Source organism: Anoplopoma fimbria, chromosome 19 (genome assembly GCF_027596085.1).
Source record: "Anoplopoma fimbria isolate UVic2021 breed Golden Eagle Sablefish chromosome 19, Afim_UVic_2022, whole genome shotgun sequence".
Classification (NCBI taxonomy): Eukaryota; Metazoa; Chordata; class Actinopteri; order Perciformes; family Anoplopomatidae; genus Anoplopoma; species Anoplopoma fimbria.
The window spans coordinates 21,349,667-21,372,291 of record NC_072467.1 but is presented as its reverse complement, the minus strand read 5'-3'; the positions used below and the strand labels follow the sequence as shown (position 1 = coordinate 21,372,291).

The 22,625-nt window shown below is 41.5% G+C and overlaps 1 protein-coding gene across 1 annotated transcript in view; it reads right to left on the bottom strand.

The window, feature by feature from the left end:
• kcnq1.2 (potassium voltage-gated channel, KQT-like subfamily, member 1.2) overlaps window positions 1–22,625 on the bottom strand; it is a 162,425-nt gene that overhangs the window by 47,127 nt on the left and 92,673 nt on the right. Inside the window, exons 14-17 of the mRNA XM_054620074.1 lie at window positions 10,822–10,897; window positions 9,682–9,776; window positions 7,447–7,487; window positions 5,923–5,984 (exon numbers count right to left, since the gene is read on the bottom strand). Coding sequence (XP_054476049.1) covers window positions 5,923–5,984; window positions 7,447–7,487; window positions 9,682–9,776; window positions 10,822–10,897 — 274 coding nt within the window. The remainder of the gene's footprint in view (window positions 1–5,922; window positions 5,985–7,446; window positions 7,488–9,681; window positions 9,777–10,821; window positions 10,898–22,625) is intronic.

The window sequence follows — 22,625 nt, the reverse complement described above, 5'->3', positions numbered from 1 at the left end:
TCCATACATGAAGTCACGCATTCTGTCCGTGAAATGTTTGTGAGCAATATACTGAAAGCCTAGCAGCTCCAGGGGCCTGTTGTTCTGTAGAGGACAATGACCTCTGACCTCCCTGCAGCAGGGGGACAGCAAAAAGCGAAAATGTCCCTTTAAATTTGAATAAAGTTGTCCACAGTGCAACACAGGCATATTTGCACAGATCTACATCTTTTATCCTTTTACATTCAGTGGTGGTGCAAAGAAGACCGAGCAGGAAAGGATTCAGAGAACTAGATTTAATCAGGAAAGAAAAACAGGGGGAACTAGGTTGTTGTGTGCTGTAGCTATCGCAGGCCAAGTCCAGACATGCAGGGAGATTCTGTATGCGCTTGTCTGCAGAACGGGGCAGTTAGAGTTTGGTCGCTGCAGTGAGGCTGTGTTTTCCAGGATTTGTGTGTGTGTGTGTGTGTGTGTGTGTGTGTGTGTGTGTGTGTGTGTGTGTGTGTGTGTGTGTGTGTGTGTGTGTGCATGCGTTTCCTTTGCCAAGTTTCCTCTCTTTGTTTAGACCGGCCCGGTCAGTCCGGCTCCCCGCTGAGCACGATGCGGCCAAATACACACATATATCAAAACACAGCACAACAACAGACAGGGTGCTCTCAGGGCAGAGAGGTGGTGGGAATAGGAGCAAGGGGGGGGGGGGAGACAGAGAGGTGTCCATGCTGGAAAAACAGAAAACTAGAAAGACGGAGACTGCTGGACAAGCGGAGGTGGGATAGCGACAGAAGGGCAGGGAAAAGACAGATAGTGGGTCACTGTGACCATCACTCTGATTACAGAGGGCCAGCATTTAGAAGTACGCAGAAAAGTGGAGGAATGAATAGAGCAACATGGATGACCCAGACGAAGCACAGGACTGTCCGATTAGTCGACATAATACTGCTGAGTAGGATACCAACATAATGTTGCACAAAAAAGTCTGCAGATTGTTAATTTCCCCCTTTTATTATCCAAAAGGATTGAGTATGCGTACTGCAGTGTGTACTTTAAATACTTTCCTTTAAACTTAGATAGACTGGAAAAAAAACACCCTATTCCCTAAAATTAAATTGAGCGTGACATAAAAACAGTGGAAGCCTCATTGAACTCCGAAGTATCTTTCAAGTCCAAAGAATTTAGGAATCTCTTTAAAAACTTTTACATCTCTGTATGTGGTCGGCATCATGCTGTAGGGCTTATTACAGTATTACTTGGTTTCAGTTAAGAAAAAAATATTTCCTTTAGTGTTTGATTCCTGTGCTCTAATCGTAAAAAAATATACGATTTTTCAAAAGGAAATACACACCACTAGGCACTAAAAAGGGATTGAAGTAATTGCAATTGATGTGGGATGTATCTTGTTCTGGGTGCCAATATCCAAAATTGGGGAGAACATGATTGGATTCAATAGATTTATTGATGCACAATCATAAATAGATGGAAGGTGTGAAATGCTGCTCCTCATGCTCTCCCCTCCAAATGTCTGAAGAGATAATGAAGCTGTTCCTGTTTGCTGTTGCACTGCTGAAAAGTGATCTGAGAACGGAGACAATGCTAGATGGACAACAGTGTGTGTGTATGTATGACTGGATATCCACGTGTATTTTTGTATATGCTCTCATGTATAAATATATATATATATGAGCGTGTGTGTGTTTACCAGGCCCTCATCCCTAAAGCCCTCCACTGAGTCTGGATCGGACCAGTCTAAACACCCAAAAAACACACACTCATGCACACACACACACACACACACACACACACACACACACACACACACACACACACACACACACACACACACACACACACACACACACACACACACACACACACACACACACACTCCTACCCCCTCAAAGCCATGCTTTTAAAGACGAGGGGCCCTAAATGCCTTACAGATGGACTCCTAACAAACACAACACTCTGTCCCGGCCCTCAAGTATTTCCAGTATTTGGCCTTGCTGTAATTTACGGCATACTTACCTAATTGAGATGCTATTACGGTCAGGGCATGCATTCTTCTGCGCACGCCTAGTGCTAATGCACATGATATAAGCGTGACATACACAGCACAGTATATTTGCCCTAATATAGCGGCGTGAAGGTAACTACAGACTGAGTGTGATGTATGGCTAATGTAGTGTACTTAGCGCCACACAAATGATGATGTGTTGAGCGGAGACATGTCTGTGCAGGTCCGGAGGGCGCATTAGAGAGTATTAACCTCACTGCACACGATGACGGGTTTTACACGCACCAAAGACCAATGCAGCTTCCAAACACATCACATGTGATGACTAAATTATGACGGACTTAACATTGGATGTGAAAAATAAAGAGAATAAGTTCTCCCTTGCTGCTGAACGATATGGTTCTTTTTCACAAATAAGTATTTTTCTTCATGCTTTTTTAAGAGAGCTCATATATCACAATATAATTATTTTGAAAATATATTTTTTATATCTTTAATGTAATGTTAAGTCTGGATTAGTAACACAATCAGAATTGAGACATATGGTTTCCGCGCGGACTTAAATTAAATGTAATGTAAAGAATTAGAAACCACACGTTAATGTGTTAAAATTTAATTTTGGTGCTTTTAAAAAATATATAGAAAGTAATAGAATTCGTGTTTTGTAGTCTTGACCTCAAGTATTTTTAAAACTCAGAATAATTAACGGCCATATGTTTTGTTTACAAAACAACTTATTTTTTAATAAATTATTCTGTTCATCAAATTTATAATTAAATGCCAGCAAATAAATAATACATATATAGGTTTGGCGTGGACTAATAGTTTTCCAACCTTGTGAAAATATCCTACATAATTAAAGGCTCCTGCTTTCAGCTTCCAGCTTCACACACTAATTTCAGTTTTTAAGTTGCCGGGTTACTACACAACATTTCACAATATTGTTGAATCTGTGAAACAAATTAGGATCAGACTAAAAAAAGCTTGTTTTTCAGACAGAAATTAACAGGATATGTGAAAGCATATTGTTGTAATTTCCCTGCCCTTTCTGTTCATTGCTATGGGGAAAAAAAATCCCGCTCCTATAAAACTGGGAGAGATTTACAACAAACAGTGGGCTGACCTCATCCTAAAGCATGCAGCGAGCTCTGCTCCGAAAAGGCCACGCTGAAGCCTGGAGACACCGGCCGCTGTTTGAGCTTGTCGTTTGGTTATTTTTCATCGAGTGTGTCTGACAGAGAGATAACACACTGTCACAGAGGTCCATCAATCTTCGTTTCCAAGTCGCTCCTGGGGAATTCAATCTCGAGTGAGTGGGGTGAGACACATTGGTGATTAATCAACTCTATGCTCGTGTGTGTGCGAGTGTATGTGTGTGTAGACCTATATGTGTCTTTGTCTTTGTGTGATAAATCACTGTCTAACCCTGTACAGGACACACAATGGCCGAGCCCCCTTTCGGCCCGCTGAAGATAAATTCATCTACAAGTGATGTGCTGACAATAGCTGGACAAGAAAATGATTCTATGTTACTTACTCAGCTGCAGCATAAAGCGCAGTCAGAGTGCTCGATGTCTGGTGTTTTACAGGGAAAAGGGAGCAGAAAGTGGGAATTTGTGAGAAAAAAAAAATCGAGTTGGAAGCGGACCAAGTGTGAGTATTGAAAAAGGCATGGGAACACACACACACACACTTACACACACACACACACAAACATTAGGGCACAGAGTTGATGAATAATTCCTCAGGGCCGTTGGGAAAGCTCCTACGCAGAGGTGATTCAACTGTGACACCAGGGTTCGGCTTTGCGAGTGATTAGGTTTACTATTATGAACAACATGCAAGAGGTGACGCAACTCAGAAAATTACACAGCGTTATAAAAAAACGCGCGCAGCGGTGCGAGGCGAATTAAGAGCTTCGGCGCTGGAGACTCTGTTGCAAACAAAACGCAGCTGACAACTGAACTCAAGGGCACGCTAACCATTTGAACTTGCAACAAACTTGACTCGTTGGCTCAGAATACGTCTCTTATAAACTTTCACTTAGCTTGAGCGTTGTGTTTGGATGGGGCATTAAGTTGCTGCTGAAGATGATGCAATGCTGTTTCAATAGTAAATACATACTCGACAATACACACAAATGTTCAACAAATTAAAAGATTTATGTGAAAATGGGCGAGGAGTGAGAAGGAGATGCTGTGTTGAATCACAACCAATGTCATTTCACTGTGAGAAAAAACAAAAACATAAAACTAACATGTTGAGTTAATCTAGAGTAGACAATAATGTCTGTGCCACTGGAGGCGTATCTGGAGGGGATACCAGGAAATGTACCAAGTAACAGAGGTCGACAGGTTCATCCACCTGCTGCCTGAGGGGGAAAAGGAGCCCCCCCCCCTCCTTTCCCATTTAACAGGTGTGCTGGCCCATCAGAACAAACAAAACAAGAAATTCACACGATCATAAATGGAGAGAGGGGAAGGGGGCGGATGTTGAGGAGAAAGAAAATAGTAATTATGAAGGATGGGTGGGTGGATCTGGGTGGTGCAAGTGGCTGTTGCTACGCTTCTGTTTCACTTTTAAGGGGAAGCTTGTTGCAGCAATGCACAGAAAATAAGTTGTGATTAGAGGAACGGTGATTGGTTCCTCGTTGTTTAGGAGGGTCAGTAGGGTTCCAATGATTTGTTTCTCAATCCTCCACCTCTTGTTGGTATTTTGCCTTTGTGTCAAGGCTGGGGAGGGAGAAGAAGTGAAAGAAGGGAAAAGACAGCAAGAGAGAGAGAGAGAGAGAGTCATATGTAGGCGAGGCACTTCTGAACGCAGGTTTATGTTTCCAATCAGGAGATTACGATCACAACATGAAGCCCTGAGCAAATGGGCCGTAACTCAATCACCGAGGGAGGTCTTCAGGCCTCGGAGCGTACATTGGTTCAAGATCATTACTCCTCTCTCCGTAACCAAACGGAGTCTGAGAACAGCAAACGCATGCAAACATTAGGGAACATCAGCGTTGGCGAGGGCGCAGAGATGGGATGTTAAATGTGAGGGCAAAGTGGGGGAAATCCTGAGGTGGCTGACTTGAATAGAAAAGAAGTGGCTATAGAATGCATTGTTCTATTGTACAGGAGTATGTTTTCATTTACTGTAGGATGTGAGAACAAGTTGACGAGAGAGGTTTGTGACATCACCGAAAAAAAGAAAAAACACGCTTGAACACGCATCAGGTTTCCAAAACTTTCAAAATGCAACCAGATAAACAGCAGATGTAGCCACACGCTAAATCTAACAAACACATTTCATATCTTGTGATTTGCAAATGTTAAGATGGACGCATTCACTCGCAACTGGTATGACCATCAGGGTTGGCGTCGTGATGGCATCACGCTGTTCCTGGTCGCTCTATGAGAGAGGACACGCCTAGTTAAACCCGTCATAACACAGCTGTTATCTATTGGCTGAGAATTTTTTTTTTTTTTTTGGGCCGACAGTGCTCTAATATTCACTTATGGAAACATAAACATGCAAGAATTGTCACCACCCAACGTACCTAGGATAACAGGGGGGAAAAAAAGGGGTGGCATGGAAAATCATCAAAATGACTCGGCTCACAATGGGAGTCAGATTATTAATTATATATTTTTTTTTTTAAAGGACAGAATGAGCATAAACGTAAGTGCCGCATCAGTGCAGAGAATGCAGGTGTTTGTTTGGCCTTGGCATGGACTGACTGAGCCAAGACAAAACACGGTGATATCAGAAGCATTCATCTGATAACAGAGACTCAGGCACACAGTGATGAAGTCCCACACACATACTTCTGCTTATGATCACTAAGGGAAATCTAATCAGTTTGTCTCCCTTACTCACAATCAAAACACACACACACACACACACACACACACACACACACTGAGCAGCACAAGTGTGCTTACCTTATCTTCCAGCCTGATCAATCGCGCTCCAATAGTTGGGTATTCTTTATCTTCCCCTTTTCCTGGAGATTGAATACAAATGGGCAATGAAACATTTACACAAATAAACATTCAGCGCTACTATTAATACATTTTCAATGATGGCAAAAATGAACTACTTAATTTATTTTTCTTATTGAGCACAGTAATGGACGCAGAATAGTACATTTGGTCACACATAGGTCAATTACTGCTCGCTCACTCACAAGTTACAAACATAACATTGTCATTTACAGTAGGAGCCCTGAAGGCTCATGATTCTTAGAGAAACAATCCATTCATTCATTTTCTGCTGCTTTTATGAGTACGGGTCAAAGTGGCAGTTTACAGCCCACTACTGAAATGTAGACGCTTTAATGCATGTCAGAAAGAGTTATGCAGCCCTAAAAACACGACTTAACGCCATTATTCAGATCGAACATTGTGTAAACAGAGTTAAAGGTGGGTTAAAGCCTCCACTTATCTCTGGATCTTCATTAGAAACACAGTATTCTCTCTGAATTTCTTTTCCGAAGTGTGAAAAAACAACATACTGTTTGTGTATATGTGTGTATAATATGGCCTACTGGTTAACTGTGCAAGTGACCAGGGTCAGCCAAGAGAGGATGACAGAGCAACCGGGAAATGGCCCCAAGGAAAAGGGAGCAAAGAAGGGAAGGTGGATAGTGGTGGTAGGGTTAGGGTGGGAGGGGTTATTCAAACATTTCATGAACTAGTATTTTCATAGTTAAGTCAGTTGCAGTTTATAACAAGAACCACATTATGCTTGTTGATGCAACAAATCATTTCTTCATGATTAATGAATTCAAGTGAATTTAAATGACAACAGAACACAACACAACACAATCACTGATTTAAATATATTAAGTTATGAGTCTGTAAATATCAACTAACCTATTTTCTATACTTCAACATGTCATGACAAAAGGGACAAATTATATGATCAATAAAAAATGACTTATTAATCTGATGACAGTAAGCTAAATAATTAGAATATACTAAATGATTCATTCCTAATCCTTTTTTTCTATCAGTATAAATTCCAAAACTAATGTATCTTCTCTGAAGTACATCCATACATGTACACCAGCATGGATATGCAAACAAACAGAAGCCTGCTAGCACATGCCCACATGCACAGTGAAACAAGCAGTGTGCACAAATTTACATATTCACAAATAGGAAAACACACATGTAAATATACCCACATCCAAACAGAAATAGATGAACACACACACACACACACACACACACACACACACACACACACACACACACACACACACACACACACACACACACACACACACACACACACACACACACACACACACACACACACACACACACACACATCAGAGACCTCTCTTTCTCTCACATTTAGTCTGGCACAGCTTGTGTATGTGTGGGATATAAACACAGCAGTGGAGTGAGGAGTGATGGCTGTCTATCAGATGTAGACTGTTGTGTTTTTTGTATATTTACCTGGAAGAAACATTCCTGGCTTCCCCAGTGTGCCGTCCAGCCTGGGGAAAAAGAAAGAAGTAATTAAAGTTGGAAAGGTGAGAACACTGGCCAGATACAGAGGAGATTTGAGTAAACAGCACTTTATTCCAGGTCATGAACAAAACATTAAAACAATCTAATCCAATTTATGGAGCCATTAAAATTAAACAAATGGCGTCACCGGGAATGGTATTTACTGCTTTCGGGAAAAAAAAACACATGCAAGTTATAAAGGGATGAAAAAATGAATGTTCTTATTGAGCTGTCAAGCTTTCAAAATAAACAATCAGACTCGCAAGAGGTTTCAATTGCACATGTGGACTGTTAGTCATCTAAAAATGTACCGAAGCAGTTCAATATGCACTGCAAAGCATTCTCTTCTTTTCACCACCTCAAATTTAGATTTTTATCACAGCAATCACAGGTCTTTGGCTGTCTTTTCTTTATGTTGGTGACCCGTTTTATGCAAAGTGTTCATTGCATTACTGTGGTAGTCACATGTGGCGAGTGCTGTGATCTTTTTTCTTTGTCATTTTCTGTTGAATGTCAACGTTTGGTATAACTCTTTTTTTAGGGCTGCAAAAAATGACAGTAAGCAAAAAATCAGCAGCTTAGAATTTTATGAGAGATATTGTAGAATTTACTACATTTATGACTATTAAAGACTCTTGGCTTTATTATTCTTTGTATTGAAGCTTTACGTCTTTGCAGTGAGTTATAAATTGTAATAAATAATCAAGGAATCCATCTTTTCTTGATTCACTGACAAATTGTGATTCCCTGCTGGTTTCAGAACTCCACAGTGCATTACCATGTTTCAGCTGAATATCTGCAACTGGTGTTAAGAAGATCCAAGTGAGGTACTAACATAAGTTTGACCCAATTAATTACCTAAGCAAACTCCTTCATGGGTGAGTCAGTATCGAATGCAGAGAAAATTGTAGGAAAAGTAGAGAGGACTGGACTTTATTAAAGTTCAACAAACCACAAAAGGTGTAAAGAATCAGAGACCAGTGAGGTCCTGTCCCATCAGTCAGATGAGCAATAAGAACAATAACAAAGGGTACTGCAATTCCTGAAAGCTGTATAGAAGAATTTGTAATGGAGTAATGTCTCTTCCTTTACTGTTGTCTTCATGACCCAGTTCAGCTGACCTTGTTATCAGTATATCTTAGTTAAGGGCAGAACGAATACAGCGTTTATGGAACAATGTGACACTTCACAGCTAATGGGTTCAATGGAACAAATGGCCATATGAAGACTGAAGATTTGATGTTATCTATAGTATTTTAAAATGATATTAAAGGTTTTATTTTCTAACTCCTCCCTTCTTCTTGTGACTATGAAGTGGTATCTAAGGTGGCCGACAAGGGCAAACGCGCTACATTGGCCCACAACGTGTTCATTTAGAGAAACATGCTGCAGCTTCAGAACTTATGCTCATTCAACACACACACATATTCAATTCAATTCAATTCAGTTTATTTTGTATAGCCCAGAATCACAAATTACAAATTTGCCTCAGAGGGCTTTACAATCTGTGCACATGCGACATCCTCTGTCCTTCCCTCATATATAAAATGACATAACAAATAGAACAACAGAGACGTACTGAAAATGAAGAACACATGCTGCAGAAAAACAAAACAAATTCGCTACAAATACCATGCAAAGTAAGATCGCTAAGGGAAACAGCTGGATTTTTGAACCGAGAGAGATCAGGCAGGTGAGTGTGTTTGTATTTGAAGCGGGAAGAAAAAATGTAAATTCTTTACATTTGGCCCTTGTCTTTATTAATTTTAGAAAAGAGCAAGAGATTTACTAGGATTAGCTTTTTTATAATATAGTAAAAGACTAAGGCCAACGTAAAAAAAGGATACGTTCCTGAGAACTCTGTGTTGACTATATACCTTTTCTGTTTCTGTGTGTTTCTGTATTTGCATTGTTTGTTTTGGCTTGCAGCATGTTTTATCATTTGCATCACTTTTATTTGTTTTGGATTTTCATATGCGTTTTGCAATTTGCATTGTTTCTGAAGCTGCAGCACATCTCTCCAAATGAAAAATGTTTTGGGCCGTTGCGGCGCCTTGTCCGCCACCCTAGGTATGCAACATAATGATGGCAAAAATGTAATAAAAAGTTTAAATCAAGTGACACAAAGTAAGAGAAAGAAACTGACGAAGAAAGGGCATGGAACAAGGTCAAAGACACCACCTTCTCTGCAGTTCCTTGATGCGGACCATCATGTTGAGGTGACCCTGGGAATACTGCTCGATCACGTCTCGCACATCATAGGGCTTCCGTGCTTGCTGTGGATCACACACACACACACACACACACACACACACACACATGAACACACACACACACGGAGGAACACAAAAGCCATTGTCAACCATAGCTGCTGTTGCTTGGTCCCCGAAAACATCCCCAACCCCCTTGGGTGCAAAGGGTTCATTGTTAACTCATTGTGTGTGTTTCTGTGTGCGTGCGGATGCGTGTGCGTGTGTGTGTGTGTGTGTGTGCGTGCAGTGACAAGTGCATGGTCATGTAGAAAGCAATCGTGTTAAGGTCCTTTCACAGCTTTGTTTAGTGTGACGTGGATACAAGCAGCATCAGAAAGAACCCAGTGAACTCTTTAGGGTATCCTTCGTATACACAGAGTGTAGCCTCGGCAGCTGAGATCACTTACGGCCATAATTGAAAACATATAGAGCACTTGGAAAGGGTAAGAATATAGCAACCATTCGACAGTAACATGCAGCATGAAAATAATGGCCAACGTATCTCAAACATGATTAGGTTTTTTTTAACTGAAATAATTTACTGCACGAATTGTTTGAACCAAATTCTGCTGCATTTAGTGCTGCGTGAAACAATGTCCTGCTATGTGTGTGTGTGTGTGTGTGTTTTTCTGCATGTGTGTGTTTTTGTGAGTGCAGTACAGTAAGTGAATTCCGACTGTAGCCCCAGAGACAGGTTAGTAGACTTCCCTTGATACTACGCCAGAACTGAAGTGAGCACAAAGAAGACATGCAGGTGCAAGTTTCAGGCATTTAGACACAAACACACACACACACACACACACACACACACACACACACACACACACACACACACACACACACACACACACACACACACACACACACACACACACACGGCAGCGCTGCATCTGACATATGCCCCTTGGGGCTCCCCCCTGCTCATCCTGTATAACCGCAAAAACACTACTACGCGCACACACTTTTCTCACTCTCAATTTGTCTCTCTCTCTTTGACTCTGCATCCTCCCCTTCCTTTGCTCTCCTTAACTCTGTTGAATTTCTCTGCACTGGATTTACTTTTGCTTACCTGAAATCTCTTCCTGGCCACAAAGTACTGCATTCTGCGGAGGACTTTTACAGCCGACCTCTGGGCATGGGACAACCTGTGACAGAAAGGGAGACTGATTTAGTCTAAAAGTAAATAAGTGATGGTCAGCCTTGGTCTATAGATGAATCCTTGTCGTAAAAAAGTGGCTTGTTTTTGACAAGCTAAATTGTCAAAATAAAAAAAGACATGAAAGGCTGCATGCTCCAAACCCAGTCTTATTGGGTATGGCTGCATTCAACAATCAATGGACAATGTGTGTACCATGCAAGAGCAATACATGTGGCCCTGACAGGAAAGCACACACACACACAAAACATAGACAGCTATACATTCATGTACACAAAAATACGCAGTAAACATCTAACCGTATGTGACAACATATAGTAACTGCTGCTTTCTATCAGGGTTTGCCTCGGTCACATCTACGACTCTGCAACGTGATGCGAAGTGAAACAGAAGGAAACCAGACTCAGTTTGCATGAAGAGGAGTCCCAAAACACACGTTCCCTCGACTCAAAGCAGCACATCTGTGTCAACACAAATGAAAACCCACTGGTATGGAGCTGAACACTGAAACAGAGACCACTGGAAGCACAACAACACACACAAACTCATACTTGCATACCATAGTGAGTGTATGGCATGCACTTGTATTTGTTTTTTCAGGGAGGCTCTCTGCGGGCTGTGCTCTGGTGCTCATGCGATTTATTTGTCAGAAAATGATGAAACATGTCCTTGGATATGAGACGGCGGCGTGTGTGGACGATATGTGCTTTAAATTAAAATATATAATGAGAAAACACAGACTGAAAATGGGTTGAGTGACTGGATTTCAGTGCTCAGAGTGATAAAAAACATACAAATACTTTGTGCAGGCATAGATGGACAAACAGAGAGCAATTATGGCTGTCAAATTGACTTGTGAATTTGACAAAGGCATACTGTTGTATTGTATTTTCAAGGGCATGGAGACCAAAGCGTTTCAAAGACTGTTTTCTGCATTCTGGTAAATTCTAGTACACTGCAACACTTTTCAATTACTTTTCATTCTCAAGAAAAAAATACAGACAAATTCACCCCTCTGGTATGAATTGCGTGAATCTCTTACATCTGATTTTTTTATCAATTAATTTACTCATTCATTTATTTTTTGCCCCTGTTTGAGTCTTTCATTCTCTTCGTAACCATGATGGAACCTTTTCATTGTGTCAGCAGCTGCCAGGAAAGAACATTTGGTTTAGTAATGTTGTGGTTTGGGTGGAAACAGTAGGGCGTATACACGCTGTGCAGTGACAGAAACAGGTTGTGATAACGAAAAGGAAAACAAGTTTTCATGAATTGGGAGTAATACAGGAGAGCTGAGACCCCGGGAGGTCACTGGGAGAGGGCAAATCACAGGAAAAATTGGGTGGGTTGGCAAGTATACTTTTAAACAATAAATACTAGAAAGTATATTTTATATTTCAGCATAATTCATGTATTCAAATGTGGCATCCCAAAGTTGAGAAGCTCCGACTTGAGGTGTGTACAATAAACATAAAAAACATTTTATACTTATTTATCTTGATACTTATACTGTTCATTATGTTTTAATGCATAAATAAATCCTGATTGCTGATTTCATTGCTTTAGGTAATCATTTAGAACCTCTCATAACTGTCCAAATTGCTCTAAAGTCCAACCCATGGTGGCAGGAAAGACAGCTTTCAATGTGTTTGGTTAATTTAAGAACTAAGCAAAGTCAGTTTCAGGGATCAGAAGATCATAGATGCACAAATCAGTACAAGTGCAAAGAGGCGTTGTGGTCCAATAGATCGGTGTTTACCATCCCCTTCAATACGGCCAGTTACTAGTTCACTTCAGTATGTAGGAGTGTCAGTGCATTGGATTGTTGAAAAACCTTTATTGATGTCCTATAATAGAAAGAGACAAAGCACAAATAATGCAGCTTTATGCATTTCTTTAGAGCATCTCTTCAGAACCCAGTCTGTTGGGTTTGTTTGTGCCTGTCTTCTATTTCATGTACAGTATGTCTCAGAGACAGGTGACCTTTCAGCCATCTGTTGGTATCAGAGACATCAAAGTTAAGCTGGTAAACCGCGGGACGGTGTGTGTAGGAGCAGAGTATCTGCTGGGAGGGGTGGATTACCACAAACTGACGTCACCAGATTCTTGCTGGAGAGACTCGGAGGAAGATGGCAGAAGTGAAAAAAAGGGGAATGTGAAGAAATATCAAGCAATGGTCAGGACTGCATCGCAACTTCTACATACTTGTCTGGAGCATGTGTACGTTATGCAATGGCATGCATGAATCAGAATGCGCTGGATGTTTGTGTGTGTTAAGTGCTGTTTGCATTTACTTTGAGCGTGAACTGCAGCTAGAGATAAGTTCTGCTCCACTCAAATGAATGGCTCCATTCTTGTGTCAAAGTCTGTGCTTTTGTTTGTAGGAGCAATGAACTTTTCTCTCCAACTACGTCCCAATCAAAGGCGACACACCCACATGCACACACACACCCTTGACAGAGAAAAACACACACACACACACACACACACACACACACACACACACACACACACACACACACACACACACACACACACACACACACACACACACACACACACACCACCTTCCCCCTCCCCAAACAAGGGTCTTTGTGGAGTCAACAAGTTGCTCCGAGGTCTTAATTAGGCCGAGGGATAACAAAAGGACTTAGCAGACAATGCGTTTACATGGGACCATAAAACATGAGCATCAAAGGCCGTCGGGCCGCTGTCTTTTTTTTCCTGCCCTCCACGCAAGGCCTGCCCAAGCTATGGAAGGAAATGCACACAAATACCAAGCATAAAGCGCGTGAGGCCCCTATTTTAGAGAAGAAAAAAAAAAAAAAAAAAAAAAAGAGTCTACCCCCCCACCTCCTTGCTCTCCACCGTCGATCAGGATAAGGATGTGTTTTTTTGTTTGTTTTTTTCGCCTCTTTTCTGTGTGACTCGGAGGCTCGAGCATAATTTGGAAAGAAAACACATGTAGGAAACAAAAAACATGTGCGGTTTTTGATCGCCGCTAAACTGTACCCCCGCTCCCTCCTCGCCCTCCTCGCCCTCCTCCCGCTTCCTGCGTTTGACACAAATGCGCGCACATGTTCATTGGGTAAGTGCCGATTAAAAGAATAACACGGAGGGTTTTCTGTCCAACGCCAATCGCCCCTCTCCCCTCCCCCCTCCACTCCATTAAACATTTGGCACAAAGAAACTGGAGGAATGTAATTTCTGCATCTCTCCGCTGATGCTGCCCTTCAAACACTTGCTGCCTCGGCCTCCCCCTCTCTCTCTCTCTCTTTTCTCTTCTTATTTATTTTTCATTGGACACACAGTGTTTCTTTGGGACTCCTCTCGAGTCAGCAAAGCTCAGATCTCGCCCACGACGTCTTCTACACATTTTCCATTGTCCTGCGCTCTGTGATTCATTCTCTATGGGGAGGGCCGGCTACCTCCTGGCTCTTCTCAACAGACCCGCTATTCTTCATTAGGTCAACTCTAGAAGTCATGTAAAAGCTGGAGCTGCTGGAGTCATGAACTGGCCTTGTCCCTTTCTTGAAAAGATGTGACAGATTTAGCCCCATGGCCTCCCCTGGACCCTTCTCTCTTAATAAGTTTTTTTTTTTTTTTTTTTTCATTTTCCGATGGTCACTTTGGAGATCTCGGAGTTGTCAATGGCAACTCTCCCGCATCCCCCAACCCCCTTGGCTCTTTATTTGGCAGGGGACCTTCAAATATCCTGTGCTTCCATGGTGCGCCGCAATAACCTTGGAGTCAGTCAGGAGAGAGCAGCCTTAGACATCAATGTGTTACGGTCTAGGCCTAGAAAGACTGCTGGGCTGTGTGTGTGTGTGTGTGTGTGTGTGTGTGTGTGTGTGTGTGTGAGAGATAAGCTTTATGACTGGTGCTTTGGTCCATCAAAGAGATGTGTTCCTCTGTTCTCCTCAAAAACAGACATCCCTTTATCATATCTTGGGAGGATAAGACGACTACATTCTTTCAGGAATGTTTGATCTAAAAGTGATGGCATGCCAGAGGGTGCCGTGGTGAGAATCATAAGTGAGAGACACACCATATCATCACAGCCAAGATCCTTCATTCAATGAGGGGTTTGAAATGAATGGGCTTCAGAGCAGTTCTAACGCGAGAAATTCTCCCATGTGGAAAAAGTGTTCGTCTCGTGGGAAATTTAAAAAGGATCTGAGAGCGGTTTGAATCCGAAAACGTCATGTTTCTCAGGCCACCTCCTCACAATTTTGAGGTTGTTTTAGGAGATTTTCATTTTCATTGGTAAAACAGCTACACGTCATTATTTTGCACTTCTATTTCCTTCTGGTCGGCAGACATCACAAGTTCCCATCACAGTGTGTTGCCACCAAAGCTCATAATTATTTTATTCTCATAATTATGATTCTGTTGGCAGACATATGAATGGGATAGTTATTCTATCAAAGCTCATAAATGGCCCGTTAACCAGGATAACAGTAATTTCTCCAAATTGTTGCAAAGTCGTCTCTCTTACTATCTTTCCCTCTCCCATTCTCACAGTCTCTTTCACCCAGTCACCCTCTGATTTTCTCTGTTTTTCTGTCTCTTACTGTGTGTTTCTCTGACTTTGTCTTTGACACAAGGCTCAACCGCGCTCCATGCAGCTGGTTAAAGATACAATCGTTTCCCATCCTCCCTGTGTCTGCTCCAGTTGTTTTTGTGCCGCCCCTTCCAGATCAATGGACACTGATCAAGACATGCTGGAGACAATAGCAGCTACCAGGCCACATCAAAGCCCAATGCCCATTAAAAGCTGATGACAAAGAGAGAACAGAGAGAGACCGACATATTTGATGTGTGTGCTCACAGAGACAGAGGGAGAGAAAACGATAGATAGGTCAGAGTTACTGTTGATTCGCTTTCGCCCTCAAATTCTGCATTTTTATCACGAGAAAACTTCGAAACTACTCTAAAAAAAAAAAACAGAGCTTCAATCTCTCTCTCTCATGCATTCTTATCCACACTGTGTAGCCCACAATGCCTTTTATATGAGACTTTAACACACCATGTTAAAGGGAATTTTGTGGTGATATATACTTTATACTTTGATATATTGCTTGTCCGAAGAAGCCTTCTACAGTGTGATCTCGTGTAGCCACACACCTCCAAAGGTACATGTGAATGAGAGTGTTTAAGCTTGTGAAAGAATCTCACCAATGAACAAAAACTCTTCTGGAGAGATGGTCGACATGCCGGTGACCTCAGGAAAAAAAAGTCCCGCCCATGTTGAGCGTTAATGACGCCAAGTCTCACAACCTGTCATTATTTGAGGAGAACAGAGACAGACGCCGCTCTTTCCCACCACACGGAGGGAAGATTGGAGAGGAGTGCACTTCTAACAAGTAGACTAATGACTGGTGAACTCTCCGTGACACCTCTCTAACTGCCAAATTAACTAAAGATTTGGACGAGGAGGTTTCCAGTTAGACAGCCGAGCAAAATGAAAAACTGCGGCCGTGGGAAAAAAAGCTTTTTGCCAGGGTATGAAAAACCACAAGGAACTAAGATAAAAATCTGTGAAATATAGAGAAAAAAGTTTAATTGCAGGATTTATAAGGATAAAGAACAAAAGGATTAGATACTGGTTTTCTGTATATTGCAATATACTTTACATATTCATTTTATTCAAACACAAATCCTACAGTCGATCCTCTAAAGAAACGGTCTCACAGTTCTTGCCATCGACAAACTGGGAGCAGTAAAGAAAAAAAATCTGGGACAATGAGCTCCTCGTAGATGTGCCCACTAATTCAGGTTTCTGAGGTTTTAGTCGCTGGCTTAAGGTGTAGCCTTAAGAGAGGGACGTGGCTGTTACTAGTCTTCAAAGTAAGCCAAATTAGAGAGTTGGAGATTTTGGGTTAATGACCCCCTCGTTTGTGCCAGACCTTCTTTAGTCTAAATGTTTAGCCTAAGGTGTGTCAGTAATTTGGGAATGCATGTTAGAAGGGTGTATATCAGGGTCAGAATAGTCTTTTCAGAGGCCAGTTTTACCCTTAAATTGGATTTTTTGGAAGAATGTCTATTCAAATGCTCCTTTTTCCAGGTAGACTATGATTTGATGGCTATGTCAACCAGTTGGTTGGTCAGTAGACCACTTTTTAGGCCATACTGAAAGGTCTCAACAACTTTCATCAAGCCCCATCATCACATAAAATGCTCTATATTCCAAAAACCTTTGGTTAATCTGGAACAGTCTGGTTCACATACAATGAACAATAAAGCATCACAGAGCTGTTAGCGTGGCTACAGACTGTCTAGTTTGTCTAAATGGTCCAAACATCTACACCCACAGTGGGATACACCTCTGTCCTATTTCTCAGCATTAACACCTCCACCAATATTAGCACATTCTCTTCCTGGATCGGCATATTCCAGCTACTGCACTTAAACTTATTTTCTAATAAATATGTTTAGGCTATGTTTTGCTGACACAGTAGTACATTTACAGCTCTTTACAGTGCCAACACGTTCCAGTCTTTCAAGTTGTGTCCCACAAATCAACTACAGTTGAAAGAAATAATAGGAGCATAACATGAGAGTGTCCCTGCTTGCACATGCGTTTTTAAATCTGTATTCAAGCTTAGCTGACTAACGATTTGGGAGAAGTAAGCCTTGCAAGGGACCACACACACAAATCCACAGGCACCAGCAGATAGTATGAATGGAAGCAAGCAGGTGCATATATAGACATACATACCCATGCATGGATATTCAACACGTACAATTCCTGCCTGTTCAGACCAACATTCTATAGGACTGGTGAGCTCGTACGTGCGTGTGGTTATGCTCATGCACGTTATGAAGACAGGAGTGCGATTGGGTTTCTCCAGTGGGCAGCGAGGGGGTGAGGGAGGATTTATAATTCATGGCCTAATAGGATTTGTTGCCGTTTAGCAGGATTAGGCATGTTTGAGAAAGAATCTATTTATTGCTGCCAGTCAGGGGGTCCCCTCGCCTGGGTGGTGTGGCGGAGGTTTTCGGAGGTTGGTAGCGGTGAGGTGAGGTCGGAGGGGGGGGGCGGGCCCGAGCACCCAAGCCCCACCCCTTCCTCTGAACTCTTAGTCCCACTACAGCCACCAATTTTTGGATTCAGTTGGCCGTTTCTCTTTCATGGGACTCTGATAATCCAAGCACATGAGCACAGTGGTTGGTCATGCCAACACACACATGGCTGTGCATGTGTGTTTTTTTTGTGTGCCTGTCCAGGGGCAATTAGCACCACCATGACCTTGGGGGAGCAAGGGCCTGCTGGATGTGGCGGTCACAGACCTTCCCACGTTGAGCCCATCTTAACCCTGCCTCTGGACCCAGCAGGAGGACGGAGAAGAAGAAGACAAAAGGGAGCGAGGGAGGAGAGAAAGATGGAGAAAGGGAGAGATGGAGGGTGACCTGTGGGCCTTCTTAGCTAAGGGGCTTCCCTTTCATAAGCCAATGGGTTTAGATTATAAAACAGTGCTCCTTCTCAAAAGAGCATTATTCGTTCATTCATGTGTGGTTGGGGCTGCAGTGGGGGGGGGGGGGGGGGGCTGACTGACATTAAAGACTGCTGTTTAATTAGGCCTTTCTACAGCGGTCAGCCTTTTTGTTCCTGCTTTCAGCTATGGGAGGCCTGGTTGGCCTCTCTAATGGCCAATGGAAATTGTAGGGTGTCTGTTTGTGAATAAGAGAAAAAGAGAAGAAGCAGAGGAAAGATGTGCAGCCCCATACAACGTATAATACATTCTTTTAAACTATTTCAAAGCTTCTCATTAGAAAATATTATGATGGAGAGGTCAGCAAAAAGGACTGAGTGGTCCTTTCCTCTTTGAAGAAAGACATACAGTACATTTGGCGAGAGAGAGAAAGGTATGATTTCAATTATTTAAAACATTGATTTCTCAAGAGACCTAGAAAGATAGTCTTTTGCTGACAGTGAGCACTTACAGTACCATTTCATGCAATCCTGAAGCTTAGGGGGAGGCCATGAGTCTCTTAACTAAACACACGTTCACCATTTGGACCAGGCTCACACAAATTATCACCTTGGGATCACCACTGTTTTGAGCCCCTTTGTCAGGAGGGGAGAGGAGGGGAGATGATTTCACATGAGGGATATGGCTGAAAGGTCTGGCCGCACAACTCTGAATGCTTCTTTCAAAACATGGAAAGGAAATGTGTGGGCACAAAAATCCATCAGTCTTTGTTTGTCTTTGCCATAGTTTAGTTTTCACTTATTTGCAGAGTGATAAAAGACAAGCCAATAAAATTAAACAAACAAAATAATAAGAATTCCAGTAAAGGCATAACGCCCACCCACTTCTTTCCATACTTGCTCAAAATTGTATTATCAGAGTGCTAGAAAGAATGAGAGAGAGGTGAAGTAGTGGAGGGAGTGGTGGTGGTATCAGTAGTAAGTCGCACTGGAGAGGAAGGATTCATGGCAACAGATGAGGCCGAGCAGTTCTTTGCAGACTCGCTTTAACAGCTTCCTTCGTTGGTCCACCGTACAATTAGCACACTGCCTCTGTCTCCAGGTCTGTCCCTGCCTGGACGGTAATTAAACCAGCAGTCCAAACACACAAGCAGACAGACAGGCACGCAGAGAGACATGAAAGCTGAGAAAGACTGAATGGGTCGTAAACTCTCCACTTGTTATACATTACTGATACAGTAAAGCTATTTAATTATTATAGTTTTGAGGGTTGTGTTTCAGCTTATCCAGCCGTGCAACCAGGAGGTAGCAGTTGAGAGTCTCCATTAGCAGAGCTGGAGTCTTGAGATCTAAGACCTGGACTCATGTTACATTACATTACATTACAGTCATTTAGCAGACGCTTTTATCCAAAGCGACTTACAGGAAGTGTATTCAACATAGGTATTCAAGAGAACTACTAGTCACCAGAAGTCATAAGTGCATCTCCTTTCTTAAACAAGCATCTAAGAGCATAAACCAGAGCAAAAGTATAGTGCAGAAGCAAATTACTACGAAAACAATAATTGCAACAGACTAATACGAATACAATAAGTGCTACAAACTACTACGAATAGGATAAGTGCAGTAAACGAATACGAATACAATAATACTGAATACAATAAGTGCAGCGAACTGAAGAGGTGATACGAAAATACAATAAGTGCAACAAACTAATACGAATGCAATAAGTGCTACGAGGAAGGCTCAGGGTAGTACTTCTTGAAGAGGTGAGTTTTCAGCCTGCGCCGAAAGATGGGCAGCGACTCTTAAACTGGATGCTCTTACAGGGAGCCAGTGTAGAGAACGGTCATCATGTCAGACTTACCTCAAATAAATGAGGACTTGAATCCTCACTAAAGTCACAAAGTCATCCCATACAGACACACCTTCAATTTAGATTTGAGGTACAGAGTACAGAGAAACAGTGCAGAGCAGCACCCTTACTTCATTCTATGCTCAGGACACCATTACTCTACTATATCTTATAAATAATTGTTGACTGCTGTATTAATGCTCTGAATATCATATAGAGAATCTCAAACACGTCAAGTAAAACGTTCAGATACCACGTGATTTAACGGTGAGCATTCAGAGATCTGGAAGACTTCCAACTGACTTGAGATTTGCTCATGAAGACTTGATTTGAGACTTGCTTTGCCAGTATTTAAGATTTAACTTGGACTTGTATTGATTGAGGATTAACTTGCACATGCCTCAAAAGACTGCTCAAATCATTACCATTATCCAACCTGATTTGCCTCCGTTTGGACTGCGTGAGGGAATTAATTACATGATTCAGAAAAAGAGGCGAGGCTCAGTGAAGTGAAATTATTAACCACTAAGCCAACACACTTTACACTGGTTGACTTACTTCACACAGTAAGAAATTCATATTATAAGTATATTCTCAGGGATCCATATGTTTCTTTCTTTGTCTCAATCGTCAATCCAAGGCAGTTGCTTCGGCTGCTTTTTGGTTTTCACCATAACTTTTCATAGCTTCATTCTGTGTGCTATTGTATGTTTCTTCTGTTAAAAACAAAAGGTCTTGCTGTTAATTTAAATTTGTGGGCTTATATAGTGTATGCTTTCAATATTTGTTGTAACAGTGGCTCCCAATTCCCAAGAAGGATTGTTTGAGTTTCATCATATCTAAACAAAAAAGAGAGAAGTTTGTCTTTTCCTCTTTTTTTCTACTCTGAATAGTTACATTAACATAATCCGGTCAAACATTCAAGGGTCAGTGCTAAACCCTGGGGGGATAAGCCGAGCACAGGTCGGTGTCGTGTAACTGGAACAAATGACAGTTCGTATCAGTTCTTGTTTATGATCCTAGCTGAACGAGTGAACAAAATGAGAAACATTGTTACATTTAAAAGGCTGACTGCAGGCTATGATCCCAACTCTCTGAGTGTGCAAGCAGCTCAGGTCAGGAACTGCTTCTTGCTTGCTGCTATAGTGGGATCAGATGACTGTACACGGAGAGTTCACAGGCCCAGGAGGAGGTGAAAGAGGATCAGGGGGCTCCAGGGGTGCAGCAAGGTCTATGATTGGTCAAATTGACCCTCCTAATGCTCTCTGGTGAGATGAGATGTGAGAGGGGAGTGTGTCAGGGTGAACTGTGGACTCGTATCACTTCTCTAAAAATGATACGCTTTTTTTTAGCACTTTTTTAAATTGTTTTTTATATACTATTGGACAGCTGTTTCAACAACATTTGAACACTGGCTGAGGCCCAGGGGCAGTATTGATGTTTACAATGTGATTTTACAATACAACCTGTCCATGTCCTTTCAGTACTTTGATTCAGTATGTTTTATTAATTCAGTGTTGTATGAAAATTACATAAATGGGTTATGGGCTGAATCACTACTCGTTACATGAATTAAAAAAAAACATATCACTTATAGCTGGGCAGAGAAAATCAAATATCAAAATATTTGTGACCTTGATATGAATATTGCAACACTATAGGGTTAACCATTGATACTTTTTAAAAATAATCATCAGTAATGTGGACATGATGACTAAGTGGGTAAAGGCAAATAATAAAACAGCTGGAACAGTCTGGTAAATCAGAAAATCACATCACTTTACTGTAATGCAGCCTTTAAAACACAACCATGATCCCATTTAACAATATCCAAAATCTAAGACAATATCTAGTCTCATAACACAGTATCAACAGAATATCAATATATTGGCCATATATATATATATTTCCAATCTTTTGACATCGCTTTAACATGTTTGAGTCGTTTTTTTTAAAGTTCTACACCAGTGAGCAGCCAGATCTGCTGATCTCGAGATTGCGCTCCAAAAGACATGAAATCTAATTTGAGCGGGAGAACAAACAATGGACAGAACATTTTAGACAAAGTCGAAAACAGGAGCGAGTGCCAAGCTTCGAAACGGAACACTTTGAACTGAATGTCCAGTTTATAAGGCCAAATGATAAAACTAAACTCCAAATCCAAAGGAAACGCTGAAGAATATATCTGTTGTGGTGGAATAATATCTTAATGTAATATAATATGTCAAACAATCCTGCAGACTTAAGGAATCATATATAAACTCTGGGATAGTTAATTGAGTCTTAGCTTACAGCCAAATGTAAGAACACAAACATGAGACAGATTGATGTAATACAACTATGATATAACAACATTAACCTAATAATAACACAACGACTGCAAGCCGGGGTATGAAATATGACTTCCAACCTTACTCCACACTGACA